This window comes from Pan paniscus, chromosome 16 (genome assembly GCF_029289425.2).
Source record: "Pan paniscus chromosome 16, NHGRI_mPanPan1-v2.0_pri, whole genome shotgun sequence".
Lineage (NCBI taxonomy): Eukaryota > Metazoa > Chordata > Mammalia > Primates > Hominidae > Pan > Pan paniscus.
In genome coordinates this window covers 31,594,878-31,614,483 of record NC_073265.2, presented here as the reverse complement: position 1 = coordinate 31,614,483, position 19,606 = coordinate 31,594,878, and the positions used below count along the sequence as shown (strand labels likewise).

Below are 19,606 nucleotides of genomic sequence, written 5' to 3'. Positions count from 1 at the left end.
GTGAGCCTTTAAAGCCAATCACTGAGCAAGGTGCCAAGTTTCCCAGCCAAGTGTGATCCCTCTTTTGTAGTCTCCTTCCTGGCTCTATGATACACTCAGATTTTCACAACCAAACGTACATTTTATATTTGATGTAGATAACTAGAATTGCCCTAAAGGACAAGCAGTCCCCTGCCCATGAGGGCAGCATTCACACACACATCCTCATGCTGAGATGGATGGATGCATTTAGACCAGGCATGAAGTACTCAAATACATTGCTGTGGTTAATATCTTGACTGGTCATAGGCACAAATTAAGCTGGAAAAATGTTTATGATGTTGCCACTTTTAAGAGACTGCATAGCTGCTTGTAGGCAGTAATAAGAGTAGTCTATGTTTACTGAGCACTCAACCATGTGCTGGCCTTAAGCCTTTAGCCTGCATTAACTCATTTAATCCTCAATTAATTAAGAGATGGGTTCTTCAATTATGGTTGTTCTCCATTTTTCACATGCAGAACCCGTGGCAAAATGAGGGCAAGTATGTGACCAAGATTACCTAAGTGTTAGGTAGCAGGCCCAGACTTGAACTTAGGTTATCTGACCTCAAAGCCTGGGCTCTTAGCCACTGTGCCATTCCATCTCCAACTTATAGAGGCTGCTGCTTTCAGGGGCAACCCCTGGGGTGTCACTCAATGCCTGTTGTGTCTTGAGGAGGCCCAATAAATGACACCTTACTTCCATGCATGAGTTTTGAGCCAATAAAGGAATACTACAAAAGTGCAGGGCAGGTGGGAGTCCAAAATCCCACATTTATTGTTTAATAAAAATGGATATTGACATCTAAATCTCAGAATTAGATAGATTTGGGGCTCTAGAACCAGATTGTGTGGGTTTAAATCCCAGCTCCAACCTTCACTAACTGGGAGATCTGGCGCGAGTTATTTAATCCCTCTGAGACTCAGTTCCCTCCTTTGTAAAGTGGGACAATAATGATACTTCCTCACAGGATTGTTGTGAAGATTAAATGAATTAACATATGGAAAGCATTTAGTTACTGGCATGTGGTGAGTTCTCACTCAAGATTAGCGATTATCTTTACTGTTAACCACATATTACCAGGTGGCCCAGGGACTCCTGCATGACTCCCCATGGGGACTTGCCTCCAGAAAACTTACTGCAAGGAGGGCAGAGAGCAGAAGCCATGCTTCTTGCAGGCAGCTTGCTTCCCAGAGAAAGACGGAAGCCAAGAACTGGGCTTTACAGGTCAAGTTCTCTTTACAAACCCACCATGGGAAGGAGACAGGCCAGGAGTGTGGTGCAATTGAATCTTCCACCCCATGGAATGAAACACGACCTGCCCTCCCATCCCCAACCTATCCCTAGTATACTGGGCACCAGCATCCCAGAAGCCCTGTTCTAGAAGCCATTCTATTCTGCCCTGGGATCTGTCATCAAGAAAACTTGCCTTAACAGTTGAGAAGTGTTGAATAATTTGTTTGCTTTCTGATCCTAGAAATAGATCATATAAGGAAAGTCTAGAGGTATCAGATTGTTTGCCCTGGAAACTCAATGCATGATGCTCCCAAGTAGAGGAAGAAAGTCTGTGAGGTAGCACTGGTGAGTGAGAGAGGAGATTACAGGTGTGCTGGGAACAGTTGGCCAGAGCCTGTTTTCTTTTAAGAGGGAAAGGCTGAAAGTGCAGCATGCTATTTTAACTAGAATTATAGTTGGCCAGGAATAATTCTCCCTTTATCATTATTATCATTATCACTGTAATTATAATAAATAATACTTGATGGTTGAAAAAAAATTCAGATTGGTTTCCAAAGGTTCTGTGCCTTAGACAGTAAAAGCAGGAAGGCCTTTACTCGCCTGCGTGGTGCTTCTCCTGATAGGACACAGTCTTTTCTGACTGCATAGGGCTGGCAAAGGTCACTACATCTGAAGAAGTTTATGGAGAACTGATGTCTCCAAGAAGTGCTTTACAGTCAGAAAGTTCTGGAGTCATTTCAGTTTTTCAGTTTCAAGTCAACTTGTGTGGCTGTAGATAAGTCATTTGCCCTTTCTGGGCCTTAATCACTTCACCTGTAAAGCAAGGACACTGGAGCATCTCTCCAAGAATCATTCCAACTCTGACCATCTCTAATTTTATATTTCTCATTTATGCTAGTGAACCCAATGGGCAGTGTTCCTGTGATCTTAACCCCAGGGGAACATGTGGGCATTTTATCCAAGAGTGGCCTTTGTTATCTGGTCCTTTAGTGACTCAAACAGTGGAAAATCCAGGATCTTTGTTGTTGGTGATGGTGGTGGTGGGGGCACAATTTAGAACAGACAAGTCTTCTGCACCCCTCATTTCAAACATGGACACTGCCCAATCTAGTACCTAGAGCATAACAGGCCCTTAAAGAATTTTTATTAATTTGTAAGTCTCGCTTGAAGACTCAAGTCCACCAATGATTTCACTGAAAACAGTATTTGTAGGTTTTAATTTTCCCCATTCTGAGAAAGAGCTTTTTTTTTTTAAACTTTTTTTTATAGAGATAGGGTCTCACTATGTTGCCCAGGCTGGTCTCCAACTCCTGAGCTCAATTGATGCTCCCACCTCTGCCTCCCAAAGTGCTAGGATTACAGGGATGAACCACCATGTCTGGCCCAAGAAAGGGCTTTTAGGAACTCCCTGCCTGGGAACACAGGCCCTATCCTGTCTCACTGGTCAAGGCCCTTGGGCGTGGGTTTTCATTCACCAGCATCAGCTGAGTACCCACTATGGGACTGGCCTGAGCTTGGTGAGGGGGCCTCAAAGATGAACAGGAAGGATCTCTGCTCTCAGTGAGAGGAAATCAGTCATGAGAAAGATTGAAGGAAGTGACACCTGAGCAGAGGTTCAGATAGGAACAAAAAAGGCATGTCAGGCAGACAGACAGCATGAGCAAAGGCCTCCTGTGTGAGAAGACTTGGAACTACAGAGCACCTAAATGTCCAAGCACTGCTGGTGTGTCAGGATCTGGGGAAAGAGGATGGAGATGGGCCTGGACAGGTAGGCAGCGACCAGCTGAGAAGGGCCTATGGCTTGGCTAAGGAGTTTGGACTTGTCCTGAAGGCAGTGGGGGCCAAGAGAGGGATGTCACTGAAGATATTTCAGCAGGGGGTTGTGACATGTCCAACTACTCTGATAGCAGAGCAGTGTTATCTTCTAAACTGAAGGCCTTCAGGACAGTTATGGGCCTTACCATAGAACCAAGAAGAGCCCCTATGGAATATACAGGGTTGTCTAGTACTCCACCTCAGGTTTGTTGTTGTTATTGTTGTTGTTTGAGACTGAGTCTCACTCCTGTCACCCAGCCTGGAGTGCAGTGGCGTGATCTCGGCTCACTGCTGCCTCGACTCCCCGAGTTCAGGTGATCTTCCCACCTCAGCCTCCGAGTAGCTAGGACCACAGGCATGTGCCACCATGCCTGGATAATTTTTTGAATTTTCAGTACAAAAGAGATAGGTTTTCGCCCTGTTGCCCAGGCTGGTCTCGAACTCTTGGGCTCAAGCAATCCTCCAGCCTGGGCCTCCCAAAATGCTGGGATTATAGGCGTGAGCCACCATGCCTGGCCCACCTTAGGTTAAAGAAAACCATGGCTAATGAATAGTATTGGGTCTCAGCTTGTCATCATTTCCTCAGGGAGGGTTTGTCTCCCTGGACCAGGTTAGCTCGCCTTGCCACATGATCCCGTGGCACCCAGAACATCGTCTCCTGACAATGTCACTCTTGTTCAATGCCCATCTTCCCTTCAGGACCCTAGGTTCAAGACAGCTGGAAGTTTGGTCTTTCTTACTCACTGCTGTCCCCGCAGTTGCTTGCCCAGTGCTGGCACTAGTAGATGCTCAATAAATATTTCTTGAATTAAGACCAAGAGTCACACTGGAGGGATGATCAGAGAGGTGAGCCAGGGGAATGTGATTTCCCTCCTGGTGATCACTATAAATGAAACCCAGAGGCTGGGAGAGTTTCCTAAAACAGAAAGTTTTAATCCGGGCTCTGTCATGTGCCCACTAGATATATTTCACTCTAGTGTGCCTTGACTCCTCACTTATGAGGTGAGGTAGGTGGACAAAAGCGATTGCTAGGTCTCTCTCTAACCCCAACATTTTATGCATGAAAAAATATTCCTTGCCTACGACTCTTCTCTTTCTAGAGTTTCTGTGTTTCAGAAAGATATGGCCACTGGTAAATTAAAGAAGAATAACATCATGATTTTAGCCAGAGAAACTGAAATAATCTTACAAAGATGAAAGATATTTAAAACGAACAGGTAGATCTGGGCTGTCTGGAATTTGTTCTGAGAAAGGAATATTTATTTTTACAGGATGAATTAAACTGAGTTCCACCCACTTTTATAAAAAGCAATATTTTTTTTTTTTTTTTTTTTTTTCAGAGAGAAAGAACCAGAGCATAAGAATCAGCCCCATCTCCTGCGCTCTCCCTCTGGATTTTGCTGAGATTTGGTGAAATATCTGAGACCTGTTCCTCTCCTCCCTGCTTCACACTTAAAGACAGAGCCCAGCAGAGCTGCTGCCAGGATCCTTCCCCCAGTGCCCATGTGCACAGCTGAGCTGCCGGAGGTGCTGAGTGGGAGGACTCCTCCGTGGGGGGAAAACCCAGCCAGCAAGCAGGAAGCTACTCACCGGAGGTCTCTTCCAGACGAACTGGATGGGGAACTTCTGGCTATAAAAGAGAGAGGTCTCATCCGGTGGGAACTCAGGGTCCACATAAAGAACTTTCTTTTCTAGACATTTCTTGTGAAGTTGCTCGAATGTCTTCTCTTTCACTCCGATAATAGGAAAATTGCGGCTGATGATGGCTGAATAGATGCCACTTGGGTTTCCACCCCCAGCCTCGGTGGCCTTGCTCTGGGCCGGGTGAGGAACTGGCCCTGGGGACCGGGGCTCAGCCGCTGTCCTTGGAGCCACAGATGCGCTAATGACGGTCGGCATGGCAAGTGGCTTTGGAAGAAAAAGCTTTTCAAAGAAAATAAGATACAGCTATCTTCAAGGAAAGGAAGCAACTGCAAAGGGGAAGTTGGAGTAATTCTGTCATCTGAGAGAAAAGTGTCCACATCCAGTTCGAAGTTGAAAGCCCATCAGAAGGTCGTACAGGTTATGTCCATCTTAAAAACCGAGCTGTGATTCTGAAGCCATAAGTTCTCCTGAGAAATGAGTGCTAAAGGATTTCTGAAGCAATGTTGACCTGGGGTCTCCTACCAGCAGCATGCATGCCAGAGGGAGAGAGAAAGAGAGTGAGGGTTGTGTTTCAGTGGCCTGAAGATGCTTGAGCCAGGAAAACTAAAAATAGATGTGAAGAAACACTGTGAGTATGAGAGCAAGAGAGACTGCATGGTAGAGAGAGGAGAACCTGGCTAGGGACATTTCTGTTGCCATGAAGTGCTGGTGTTGCCAGAAAATGAAAAGGGAGTATCTGAGTAAGGTGAACACTGGAAAGAAGCTGAGAACTGCTGACATGTTATTGAGTAGGCAGTTATACAGACCACCCAACTACTGGCCATCAAATGAATGGAAAACAATATTGCAAAAAAGCTAGTTAGGGTGAACGGGAGGTACTGAATTCTACAAAAATATTCTGTGAATTTTAGAGAACATGATTTTTAGTCCTAAAATTTTAGGATATCAGAACATTATTCAATGTTAGATTTGGTATCTTTTTTAGAATGTTCTTGGGTCAGTGCTCATTGGAAATGTCTGCATGGAAAATGCTACTCAGCAGAGTCCTCATTTGAGAAAATCCCTGTCTCTACCTGCATACTTGACCTTGCCACCTCTTGTCTCTCCCCATCCGCAAAATAAACACTGGGACTGAATCTGCTAAAAAGTGGTCCTGCCGGGCCATGTGGCTCACGTCTCTAATCTCTGCACTTTGGGAGGCCGAGGAGGGTGGATCACATGAGATCAGGAGTTCGAGACCAGCATGGCCAACAATAGTGAAACCCCGTCTCTACTAAAAATACAAAAATAAGCTGGGTGTGGCGGCGGGTGCCTGTAATCCCAGCTACTTGGGAGGCTGAGACAGAAGAATCGCTTGAACCCAGGAGGCAGAGGTTGTAGTGAACCCAGATCACGCCACTGCACTCCAGCCCAGGTGACAGAATGAGACTCCGTCTTAAAAAAAAAAAAAAGTGCACCTGAGCAGAGAAAATCCTCACTTAACATCATCGATAGGTTCTTGTAAGCTGTGACTTTAAGCAAAATGATGTACTGTATAGTGAAACCAGGCTAACTGATATAAACAAGAGTTAAGTCCCTACAGCACACGGTATGTTTTGGTTAAAGTCACAGTTTACAAGCACCTATCAATGATGTTAAGTGAGGACTTACTGTACAGGTTATATGTTGACTCATTCAGCCATGCCACATCAGGCATCTGAGACAGAAGTTGGAATTAGATACTGAACCAGACTGTCTGTCAACCCCTGGGATGTCACACCTGGTTTCAGGGCTCTTAGATGAGAGCATAAGTGGCTCTGGGGAAGGGAAGTGCCTGCCTGGCCTCCACCTTGTCTTCTACCCACAATAGCTGCTCCCTGGGCTGTAAGGAGATGAGCACATTTCAAGTATGGCAGAGTGGAGGCATGTCCTAGGCTGCAGTCATGCCTGTTCCCATGCGACCAGTCTCAATAATCCAAGATTAGAGGCTATGGAAGAAGGTGGGAAGTGACAGGTAAAATAGGGAGTACTATCAGCCTCCTGATCCCTGGGATTGCGGCTTTGAAGAACTCTATGTCTGGGCTTGCAGGAACCATCAGCCTAGCCATCTGTCCCTCCAAGAAAATGCCCAGGGCTTTTTACTAGTCTTGGAGAGGCAGAATAGAGGACAGTGGTCTCTGGTGACTGACCACCTCGGTTCAAAGTCTAGGTTGGCCCCTTACTGGCTGTGCCTGTGTAATTTTAGGTGAGTTATTTCTTCCTTTCTGTCTCAGATTTCTCACCTATAAAATAGGTACAATTACAGTCATTCTGTTATTAGGTTTTTGTAACAATTAAATAATTTATGTAATACATTTAACACAGTGCCAGGATTTTCTTAAGCACTCAATAAATGGTGTTGTTAGAGAAGACCTGAATTTAATATTACTTTGGAGTTAGATCAGGTCGAATGCTACATTTACTCGCTGACGCAAATCAGCATTCACTCAATGGGCATTAACTGAATATCTGCTATGTGGACAGCACAGGAATAGGTATAATCTGCCCAGGCTCATGTGGTACGCAGCATCTCCAATCAGAAGCTGGCCTATCTGCCTGCAACAAAAAGACTGACTTCCACCCTCAAAGTCACCAGTGGCATAGACAGCAAAGGTGGGGTTTCTTTCCCCCACTGTCATAAGTTTGGGTCCCAGCCTAGCATTCTATCCCACCCTGAAATTCAGAGCACTGACCCACACTGTATTGTTTTTGCTTATTTAACTTCCCGTTTGCCCATAAGACCGTGGAGCTGGGAAGTGGGTTCCCATTTCCCTCTCAGGTTTAGAAGGCCCTTAATAAATACGTGTTATATATCTGGTGAATGAAATTTTCCTATGCAAAGAGAAATTTCTTACACTTCTGGCTTTGCCAGTGCAATCAAAGTTTCTCTGCTGATCTGCTCCAGGCGAAGGAGCTGTCTTGGGCCACATACCCACTGAGCTTTCTTTCCTCAGCTGTCTCAGCCAGCACCATCTGTGAGTAACTAACAGAAGTGTGTGACAGCAGTGAGCCTCTTGTCAGAGCAGGGTGGGCATATCAAACACAGAAAGGGCAAGGTGCCATTCATTTTGCTCTGTCAGTTGTTGTGGATAAAACATTCTCTCAGATGAACAGGTCCAAACTCAAGGTTTATTCAATGGCACAGCTGTGGAAACCAATGCTATCAGGGAGAAGTCCAACTCGAGCCCATGAACAAAGGGCAGATAATGAACACATAAACAGCTGCACATTTCAATTCCCAGAAGCCCCTTCAAGGATAAAGAACTAGTTTTTATAACATATTTCACCCACGGTCATGTAATATCTGTGGCTGGAATGGTTTCTGCTGCACAGCACTGCCAACTAATGGCTCTGTCTTTTCCACCAAGAAGCATTTCTTTGATTACTAACACTAATGGAAGCAATGTCTTTGCTTATCATTATAATACCTCTCATTCATTAAGTGCCTACTGGGAGCTAGCCACTTCACAGAGACCTTTAAACAACTTTTTATTTTAAAATAATTTTAGACTTACAAAAGAGTTGCAAAGACTTACAAAAGAGTTGCAAAGATAGTGTCCTCCAGTCTCTGATCATTCCACAGTCTTTGTCTCTCATGACCGTGACACTTCTGAAGAGTACTTGTCAGGTTTTTGTAGAATGACCCTAAATTTGGGTTTCTCTGATATTTTTCACATGATTAGACTGAGGTTATGGATTTAGGGGAAGACTGTCACAGATGTGACATGGCTACCTCCTCAAACCATATTTGGGGGCGCATGATATTGATAGGTTTTATTACAGGTGATGTCAACTTTGATCACTTGCCTAAAGTGATGTTTACTGGGTTTCTCCCTGGCAATGTTACTATTTTTCCCTTTCTGTACACATAAGATATTTTAAATTTGTAGAAAAACTCTGCAAGTTTCACTAAGTCCATTTTACAACTGAGGAAACTTGAGATATCTGCTGTATTTTGAAAGTTAAGTATCAGAAAACTCACAAAATTTTAGAGATTATCTCTCTTTTTTTTTTTTTAGATGGAGTCTCTCTCTGTCACCAGGCTGGAGTGCACTGGTGCAATCTTAGCTCACTGCAACTTCCGCCTCCTGGGTTCAAGTGATTCTCCTGCCTCAGTCTCCTGAACAGCTGAGATTACAGGCATGTGCCACCATGCCCTGCTAATTTTTGTATTTTTAGTAGAGATGGGGCTTCACCACGTTGGCCAGGTTGGTCTCGAACTCCTGAGCTCAAGTGAAACCCCTGCCTCGGCCTCCCAAAGTGCTGGGATTACAGGCGTGAGCCACTGCACCCAGGCTAGAGATTATCTCTTTTCTTTAACAAAGCCCAGAGAGGTCAAATGCCATGGCCAAGATCACTCAGCCAGTTCACTGTAGAAGCAAACTAGACTCCAGGTCTCTTGATTTCCTTGGAAGTAAATGCTTGACTAAGATTTAATTGATGTGAATTAGGTATAAGATCTCTGTATCCTTGCATGTAAATAGTCAGGCTCCCCTTTCCCTGGCTCTGATTGGACAGCAATCTAATACCGTCGGCCTGGGTGGAAACAACTGTCAAGAAGCAGCTGTTGCACTTTGGGAGGCAGAGGCAGGTGGATTACATGAGGTCAGGAGTTCGAGGTCAGCCTGGCCAACATGGTGAAAACCTATCTCTACTAAAAATACAAAAATTAGCTGGGCCTGGTGGCGCATGCCTGTAATCCCGGTTACTCAGGATGCTGAGGCAGAAGAATCACTTGAACCCGGAAAGCAGAGGTTGCAGTTAGCCGAGATCGTGCCATTGCACTCCATCCTGGGTGACAGAGCGAGATTCTGTCTCAATTAAAAAAAAAAAGCAGTAGCAGCTGTCTAATTCTGGCAAGTCTTGGTGTGGCACTATAGCCTTTAGCAAGGCTTGTCATGAGACAAGCAGATCTGATATAAGATGCCAATGTCTCTGCTATTTCTCCTAGAATGCTAGCTATATGGCCTCCATTGTCAGTGGCTAATATGATAGCCTGTTTCCAGTGGAGCTGCTGATGGCTTTCTACCCCATGGCCTGAGAAGTTATTTTAGTCTAGAGTAGCCCTTCGAGGGTTTGGTAGGTGGAAATCCTGGGAATCTCATTACTAAGGCTTTCAGGCAGAGTGGTTAATTAGCTAAAAACTATTCAACTCCCAGTGTTTATGGTGCTTTGACTGTGTTTCTGCTGCTTATCATTTTGATGCCTTGATAGTGAAAAGGATGTGACAAAGTGAAGGAATTCTGCACACAGACCAAACTCCAGAACTGTATTTTTCTTAAAACCAAGAAAATTCTTCTACATGATCCTAATACAATGCTCAAAAGTAAAAAAATTACCATGTAATCAAAAGATCCCATTCCAATGTTGCCAACTGTTCCAACAGAGGAGGTAAGGCCAGGCACAGTGGCTCATGCCTATAGCCCCAGCCCTTTGGGAGGTCAAGGCAGGAGGATCATTTGAGTCCGGGAGTTCAAGACTAGCCTGGGCAACATAGTGAGACCCCCACATATTTTTATTAAAATTAAAATATTTTTTATATTGTTGCCAGATTGCCACTCTGAAAGATTATACTTACATTTTTCTGTTGGGTAGTTTGTGTTTTTAAACTGATTTACCAACTCATTCCTTGACATTTACATCTTGAAGGAAAGACACACTATGCATTCATTTTAGAGCTTTTTTAGGAACCCTGTTGAAATGAATAAAATTTCTTATATAAAATCCAGTTTCCTATGAAACCATATTAAGAATTAGCCACAAAAAAGTAACAATACCTGTAGGCCAACTCAGCCCCATGTTGCTCTCTGGTACACAAATTCAGAAATGAGAGGTAGGTAAAGTGTGAGAAGCAATAAGAGCAGAAAACCATTAAAAACACCCAGGCTGTCTCCACTTGTCTCTAGCCAAATGTTTCAATATAGATTTGGGTCAAAACAGAGCAGTTCCTCATTAACTTACTCTACTAGTTACTGCTCCATTCCTCCAACAATATTTTAAATGGAAGACTAGACGTGCAATAAATGTTGACCTGAAGATAGTTCTTATTCAACTGTAAATGCTATTAAAAACTATCATTTATATTACGGAGGAGCACCCAGTCTTCTGGCTAAGTTTTATTTTAGGTTGGCAAGGGAAATTTGAAGATAGGCACCATGGCTTCAGCTAATATAAGCTTGCTCCTTTCTTCTCAACTGCAAAACTTACAGAAATAGGAGCAAAGAATCTGTGCAGGTCTCTGTGAGCTTACATATGGTGCAGAGCTCAAATCTCAACTCATACTATGAAATGTGTCCACAAGGAAATGCACAATGTTGATTGCCTTTGGGAAGAATCTTGTACCAGAAAAGTAAATCAGATGGAAATACATTCAATTGTAATTTTTTAATCAATTAAATCCACCAGCTAACTAATCACAGCTAACAGTTACTGAAAGTCAGGTATAATAGTGCTCTGTCAGATAGAAGAGAAATAGAACATGCTCTTGAGGGACATACAATCTAGTAGGAGAACGCAGACATACTGAAAACATTAAGGTATGATCCCTGAGAATGCTAAGTAGAGCACAGTTATAAGTGGGACAGCATTACGGGGAAGGGCAAAATCACTGCTAATGGGTATGGGGGTAGGGGTGTTCACGCAGTTAGGCTTCATGGGAAAGTGGGATTTAAGTTGGGCCTGGAAGGATGGTAAGGGCAGGAGGATATTGGCGCCCAGGGATCAGAAGGCACAGAGGTGGCCGTTAGCAAGTTGCTAAGTGGAGGAAGCCTGATAAGAAGAGGTGTGTGCTGAGGAGTGCTGAGGAGTTGAGGCTGCTAAAACAGATGCTGTGGCAGGCAGCAGGTAGCCACTGAGGTCTGTGGAGCCTTGGGCACCATGACACGACTGGTATGTTGTAATGTTCTGCCCCATGCCAAGCCATATTAGAGCCTGGGACAAAAGGAAAACTCAGTAATACTAATCCTGTCTTTATTTTAAATTTTAATATTTTGTTCATCATGGTTTTTTTTGCACTAATTCTGATTTTTAAAAATATTGGATTGAAATATTACTTACTTGGATTACTGTATTTTTTGGCATCCCTTACATTTTGTGCCCAAGGCCAGGGTCTCCCTTGCCTCATCCTAGTCCCAGTCATGAGTTCTACTTCTGAAGTCCAGTGGTGGGTACATGGGTATTTATTTCATTGTTATTAATTATAGCTTACTCATGTTATAAATATTATTTGGTTAGTAAACAGCACTTAATTTAAAAAACAATGTAAAAGACATGGATTTTAAGATTAATTAGAAACTATTGAGCCTGAGAAGCATGAAGAGAAAAGAATCCTTCGTGCTGCCAAGTCGATCTCTAGGGGAGAATAACTCCCACGGCTGCAGCGTATGCAGTGCACACAGAAGAGGGCTGCTCCGCCCAGTCCACGTGGGTGGAAGATAACTGGGGGGAGTACCAGAGGCTGCTGTCCACTTGGACAATGGCCTTGAGCAACTCAGCTGCTGCAGCCAGAGCGCCAGTGCTGCATGGCCTGAGGCAAGCCCTGGCAAATGGGCTGCCCAGGTAGGCTTGGCCCACGTTAAAACAGACCCATGCAGCCCTGCTGAAGGAATGGAAGCAATAGAAGACTCCTGAATGCTATAAATGTCTCAGGGCTATGTATCAGGGAGAAAAGGAGATGTTTGATACAAGGAATATTGTTAGTACATCTTAACATGTAAAATCTGAAATTTTAAAACATGAAATCTATTGTTCATTAGTACAATGGTGACGAATGAAAGATTATTTTGATTCAGGGAAGGCAAACAGATTGCAGCAAAAATCTCAAAAAAGGTGAGGGGAAAGGTTGAAAGGGGCAGGCAGGTCCCTGCTCACATCACCAGGGGCAGTTCTTTGTCATATGATGCGGACCTCCCAGTCAGTGGCAATGTTGAGTGAGAGCTTCTCCAGGCTCAGGGTGGATGTTTTGGCACAAAACGTAAAAGCCACAGGCTGATCTTTACCATCTAAATAGCAAGACAATAAAAGAGGGAAATTTTGATGAATCTCTAGAAGGGAAAAGTCTTTTCTCCAAATCTGAAATGTTTTCTCATTGTATCATAAAACCTTATACCCCACTCCAAATTAATAGCACTTTTACCCATGAACTTCCATGAAGTTTTAGAAACGTGGAAAACTTCATTGTTTTGACCACAAGATTGGTTGAAAAGAAACTGTAAGGAACAAATAAATTTGTCCAAGAACTTTAGGAAGCAAGGAAGGATATAAGTCCCACCCTGCCCTTTCATAAACTCCAAACACATGCGTAGGATTCTCCAGGTCTTCAGGCAGCTATAGTTTAAACAAATATTCAGAGAAGCTATGATATTATTTCAAGCCCCAAATAAGTTTCCTTAGAAAAACATTAAAAGTGAGCAGAAAGATCAATTCATGAAGAGAAGCAAGATGGCCTCATTTATTCTACAGACTAGTATATTTCACCTCTACCTGAAAGCACACACTCAGGCTCAGCATATTATGTCTGTTTGGGGACTAATCATCTTACTGCAGATACTTCTGTTTATAAAAACAAATGGTGAGGTAAGAATGGACTGCTTTCTCACCAGATGAGTGGGTAGTCACAGAAGACGGCTCCTTCCTGAAGCCTAAGACCAAGATCTTTTCCACCACACACTTGCTGGGATAACGACCCCTCTGGTCAGCAGAACTGGAATAGATACAAACAGTATTAAAAGGAGAGGGATGGGGGTTTGAAGTGGCCACCAGCTCAACATCTCCAGCCTTGTGAGTTCCTCTCCCATCTGTCCCTTGGAGGCATGATCCATATAGGAGTCATATTTACTAGGATGAAGAGATAATAAGAGACCCAGGCACGGTGGCTCACACCTGTAATCCCAGCACTTTGGGAGGCTGAGGTGGGCAGATCACTTGAGGCCAGGAGTTCAAGACCAGCCTGGGCAACATGGCAAAATCCCGTCTCTACTAAAAATACAAAAATTAGCCAGGAGTGGTGGTGGGTGCCTGTAGTCCCAGCTACTTGGGAGGCTGAGACACAGGAATCCCCCGAACCTGGGAGGTAGAGGTTGCAGTGAGCTGAGATCTCACCACTGCACTCCAGACTGGGTGATACAGTGAGACTCCGTCTCAAAATAATAATAATAATAATAAAAGATGACTCGCTGGACATGGTGGCTCACACCTGTAATCCCAGCGCTTTGGGAGGCCAACGTGGGCAGATCACCTGAGGTCAGGAGTTCGAGACCAGCCTGCCCAACATGATGAAACCCCGTCTCTACTAAAAAAATACAAAAAATTAGCCAGGCGTGGTGGTGGGCGTCTGTAATCCCAGCTACTCAGGAGGCTGAGGCAGGAGAATTGCTTGAACAAGGGAGGCTGAGGTTGCAGTGAGCTGAGATCATGCCGCTGCACTCCAGCCTGGGTGACAAGAGTAAAACTCTGTCTCAAAAAAAAAAAAAAAAAAGACGACTCTGTGTACCAAGGAACAGCTAACTGGTGGCCAAATCAGCTCTTTTTAACAAGTTATTTGAAAAATAACTGAAGAACACATAAGTTACAAATGTGACTTGGATATTATAATCAAATTGTAATAAATCAGATATTTAGTGAACTGGTGAATGGATGAATGAATGGAATTAGTGGGAACTTAAATTAAGTCCTTTTTCATTTTTTAGAAAGTTGGGGAGACGGGCGCAGTGGCTCACGCCTGTAATCCCAGCACTTTGGGAGGCTCAAGTGGGCAGATCACCTGAGGTCGGGAGTTCGAGACCAGGCTGACCAACATGGAGAAACCCTGTCTCTACTAAAAATACAAAATTAGCCGGGTGTGGTGGCGCATGCCTGTAATCCCAGCTACTTGGGAGGCTGAGGCAGGAGACTCGCTTGAACCTCGGAGGCAGAGGTTGCGGTGAGCCGAGATCGTGCCACTGCACTCCAGCCTGGGCAATAAGAGTGAAACTCCATCTCAAAAAAAAAAAAGTGGGGGAAAGGAAAGTGAAGACAATAAGGGAGGATCGTTCATGGTAGAGAGGTTGAAAAATACTCCAGAAATGGGCCCGGCATGGTGGCTCACACCTGTAATCCCAGCACTTTGGGAGGCTGAGGTGGGTGGATCACCTGAGGTCGGGAGTTTGAGACCAGCCTAGCTAACATGGTGAAACCCTGTCTCTACTAAAAATACAAAAATTAGCCAGGTGTGTTTGTGCATGCCTGTAGTTCCAGCTACTTGGGAGGCTGAGGCAGGAGAAATCACTTGAACCCAGGAGGTGGAGGTTGCAGTGAGCTGAGATCACGCCACTGCACTCTAGTCTGAGCGACACAGTGAGTGAGATTCTGTCTCAAAAAAAAAAAAGAAAAGAAAAGAAAAAAATATTCCAGAAACGGCCTTCACCATTCATTTCTTTAAATAGTACCTTAAAACATACCTGTGCATTTGAGGATGCCGAACGGATAGTGTGATTTACTTAAGAAAACAAACAGTTTCTTTAGCTGCCATTACCTATTGATCAGAACACTGGAACAGAATGAAAACTTCCTGTGCAAAAATTGCTTCTGGTGGAGGTATTGGAATGAATGGCCATCATCAAGATATAACTCACCCACTGAAGAACCCTGGAGAATGAATCACAGAGACAGAATGTGCTTATATGATAGCTTTACAGGAAAAGAATGTCAGCTCCTAAAGGGTAACAACAGAGTAAAAAGTTTGTGAAAAATTCAAGCTATATAAAGTAGTCGTACAAATACCTAACATATTCAATAGCCAATCACTCCTGAGTAGATAGTAAAACAATAGGAAAGTCACATAAGAGAAGCACAAAGAGTTAGGCTTTGTTCAAAGAATTTAAACTGTGAAGTATGTTCAGTGGTATAAGTGGATTCCCTGAAAATACTCCACCAGAATGTGACAGCAAGGCCAAGAAAGTTCACTGAATGACAACGATGTTAAAAAAAATTAATACATAATAGATGAGATCAACTATCTTTAGAAGACCCTCCACTTAGAGAATGGTATCTGCTTCCTTTTTTAAATTTTATTTTTATTTTTAGTAGGAGGACCCCTTTTACATGTCAAACAATGTTGCAGCACTCCACGTGGCAGTTTACTATTATTGACAACGCCTGATATGCTATGGATCGCTAGTCTTTTGTATTTATTCTGGGGCCTCACATGGGTCTGGGGCCCATAGTTTGGCCCAAGAACACATGCCTAAGTGAAAAAGACAGGGAAAAAAAAACCCTACAACTGAATTATTTTATAATATTGATATCAATGCAAGTAAGTATTAATATAGTAAGAGTAAGGGTTGGTGTTTGGCCCTGTACTAGGTTTGAACAAATGGACAGGAGAGGAATCTGCTACAGGCCTCACTAGGCTTAAAAAATCTTCTGAAAAGGACACATCATTTCTGGATCCTCCCAGGCTTTGCCCAAGGGGGTTTTCGTTGTTGGAGCTACCTGATAAGAAATCACTGGTTGGGATTGGGATCTCTGAAATGGTGCATAGACATGGGTACCATTTTATGGGAGACTGGGTTTCAGGGCTAATCCATGTGGGAAGGCTGTCTACGGCCCAAAAAGCATTCACTCCAGTAGTAATCAATGTCAAGTTGAAGAGCACCAACACTCACAGTGCCCAAGAGGAACATTTCTGTCATTTCTAGATCTCAAGAGTTCCCTTAAGAACAATTCCAAGGAAGGCAAACAAGCTGAACAATGATTCAGAAATAATTCAAACCTTGATTTCTAGATAAATGTCAGGAGCTCACCACTTTTACGTAGTGTCACACACTCAAAAGGCTATCACTGTAAAGAAAGAGTAGAAACAAAATGGGTAACAGATTTACCAAATACCTTAGTGCTTAGAGCAACCCGGAGTCCATAGGAGGATTCAGTCATCCAGCCTGTGGATTTTCCTACAGTTGTCTTTATTGGTATCACACTTCCACCTCGCTGAAACACTGGAATCTGTAACAGAGCAGCATGCTCAGGGAAGCAGTATTCATATAAGAAAATTTCAAGGTAGAATTTAAAAATATTTCATTTTATAAAATTCACACTCTACAAGTACGGATTTGTAGGCAAAATAAATTTTGGGGCACAGAGATGGCAAATATGGGGGGGTCCTGGCATTAAAAGGAAAAGAGCTCTAACGCTGAAGAATGGTCCATTTTTTAATTATTAGGGAAACTTCCCACCCTTCATTGGTTTGTTATCTACATCTGTCTTTGCTGTTTTTTCCTCTTAAGTGATGAATTCCTTTCTGCCCAACCTATAAGTGGCTTTTCCTATTTTGTATTTTAAATTTTCCTATCAGTGTAGTATATACATGCTTATTTCTAGAACCCTGCTAAAGAGTGAAGTTTTCTGTCTGTGTGAGTGGGCCCAGAAGTCTGTGTATGTGTGTATGTATAACTGATGGTGGTTTCTTGGTTTGGGCAGATGACTTTTGTCCTCACTCACTGCAGCCTGTCCCCTCTTGCTCCCTGTTTCTATGGATTACCTGGATGACTGACTCAATTCTGAGGGTAAATCTGTGAAACTGCTGCTCTTATATTAGAGACTACCAACGGTACTTTAAGAGACCCTAACAACAGGCCCATAACTATGAGTCTTCTGGAATGGCACTCCAGGTAGCAATGCCTGGGTAGGTTTCCCGCCTCCTGTAAGGAAGCTGCCTGTGTCAGAGAAGGGCTTGTGCTTTGCTCTGACTCAAGAATGAGCATGCAGGAGAGTACAAGAACATACATGAAGTTGAGACTGAGGACTCCGTAGTTCAGATGTCCCACCTCTGCTTAACTTGCCTTGGCACCGAGAAGTGAAGCACTTCCATCTCCCCACATATGCCCCTCCCCCACTGGCCAATCTCTCTCTTCTTTTTTTTTTTTTCAAAGAACAAGGCCATAAGTTAGAGTGAAATAGGTTCCGGAATGGGGAGTCCAGCCCAAGGGAATGCACCTGGGGGCTTGTCTCAATTCTGCCACAAGTTTGCTGTGTTCCTGGACAAATAATTTAACTTCTCTGAATCTCAGGGTTTTTTACCTGTGTGAGGGATTAGAGTAGATAATTGTTAAGTTCTCTTCTAGATCTGAAAGTTGGTATCTGAAACTATTTTTTTAAATAATGGGGTTCATATTGCTGCTGATGGTTTACAAAATAATATCAGTATCTATTTATTAATCTTCACACTACTTTGGGCCTGTAGTAGTGTGGCAGTGGTTGCAATTCAGGTGTAGAAAGAAAGTTCCCTTTAGAAACTCAAGATGGCCTGGATGGACCACTTTGATTTTAACATCATAACTGATGCATTCCCCTGGGCCCAGGATTACAACTGAAAACTCCTGTTTTTTGCCTTAATCCTGTAGAATGACATTCCAGATGGCACATATGGTGACTACCATGTTTTCTGTTTTCAGTGTTTTTGTTCTTCTTAGACACACAAATGTAAACATACGGGGAAGAGGTGTGTTTGTCTCTGATGTCTCGTTCTGTGAAATCAGAGTAGATGTGATTTTTAACTCTTTTTTGCTCACATTTTACAGCTTTGATAGAATTCATATACCATACAACTCACCAATTTAAAGTATACAATTAAACAGTTTTCAGCATATTCAGAGTCATGCAACCATCACCACACTCAATTTTAAAGCATTTTCATCACCCCAAAAAGAAACCCTGGACCAGTTTACAGTCATTCCCCATGACTCCTTAACCCTCCTCTGCCCCAGCACTAGGCACCCCCGGACCTACCTTCTGTCTCTATGCGTATGCGCTATTGTGCAGAACACTAGCATCCTTGGTTCTTTTTACAGAGGAACACATTATGGACTGAATGTTTGTATCTCCCCCAAATTCATATGCTGAATCCCCAAGCCTGAGATATTTGGAGATCGGGCCTTTATGGAGTTAACTAAGGTTAAAAATGTGGTCATAAGGATGGGGTCCTGAAACAATAGGAACAGTGTCCTTCTAAGAAGAAAACTGAGACAGCACCTTCTCTTTATCTCTCTCTGCCATGTGTAGGCACAGCAAGAAGGTAGCAGTCTATAGGCCAGGAAAAGGTCCCTCACCAGGAACGGAATCGGCTGGCACCTTGATCTGGAACTTCCAGCCTCCAAAACTTCGAGAAAATAAGTTTCTGTTGGGTAAAACCACCCAGTCTGTGGTATTTTGTCATGGCAGCCCTAGCTGACCAATAGAGCACGATAGATAAAAATAGTAGTCTGAAAATAACTTACAGTGTCCAAGGCCACTGGGATCTTTACAGTACACCCTCCTTCCCAATGAGCAAATGTCTTATAGTCATACCAGACCTAGAAAGTAACGGAGTCTAGTAAAAAAGAGTACATAAGCAACTCTGCTCACCATTTCATTAGTCAGCAAAATATCCACTTACCTGGATTTCAAATAACCAGAAAGCTAAAATAAATATAACTTAAAAAATATATTGGGTAGAAGTTAGGAAGAATATGTGCTTTTAGGAAGATCCCAAAGGACTATGGCTGATTAATTTAACTAAAAGGCCATTTGTTTTCTATTCATCCAAAAGCTACCGACTGAACAATCTACCATGTGCCCAGCACTGTGCCAGGTGCTGAATATACACGACTGAACAGAAAAGACATAGTTCCTGTCCCTCATGGATCTTATAGTCCATTTGGCTTATAAAAACTTAATGCTTCTAGTAGTGAAAGAGGTGATGGAGAAAAGAAAAAAAAAACAACAAAGAAGACAAGCACATTGCAGAAAAATCAATTACAAAAGAGGCAGGAGAAAAGGAAGCATCAGAGAAGGAAACATATCTGGGAGGAAAAAAATGGAAACTTGAATGACTATTATAGTATCTTTTTTTTTTTTTTTAAA

General features: G+C 43.2%; 1 protein-coding gene across 13 annotated transcripts in view; it reads right to left on the bottom strand.

The window, feature by feature from the left end:
• The window catches only part of LOC100984344 (calpain-3), a 145,131-nt gene that overhangs the window by 47,425 nt on the left and 78,100 nt on the right, over window positions 1-19,606 (bottom strand). For 5 of the 13 annotated variants that reach the window (XM_063596572.1, XM_055098321.2, XM_063596571.1 and 2 more), the window contains 5 exons: window positions 18,982-19,056; window positions 16,598-16,711; window positions 15,243-15,355; window positions 13,330-13,433; window positions 12,638-12,732 (listed from right to left, as the gene is read on the bottom strand). In XM_063596572.1, the coding sequence (XP_063452642.1) occupies window positions 12,638-12,732; window positions 13,330-13,433; window positions 15,243-15,355; window positions 16,598-16,711; window positions 18,982-19,056 (501 nt within the window). Of the gene's footprint in view, window positions 1-4,660; window positions 10,425-12,637; window positions 12,733-13,329; window positions 13,434-15,242; window positions 15,356-16,597; window positions 16,712-18,981; window positions 19,057-19,606 lie in introns of those variants that run through there. The other 8 variants (XM_063596575.1, XM_063596574.1, XM_034938580.3 and 5 more) reach the window with 4 other exon arrangements.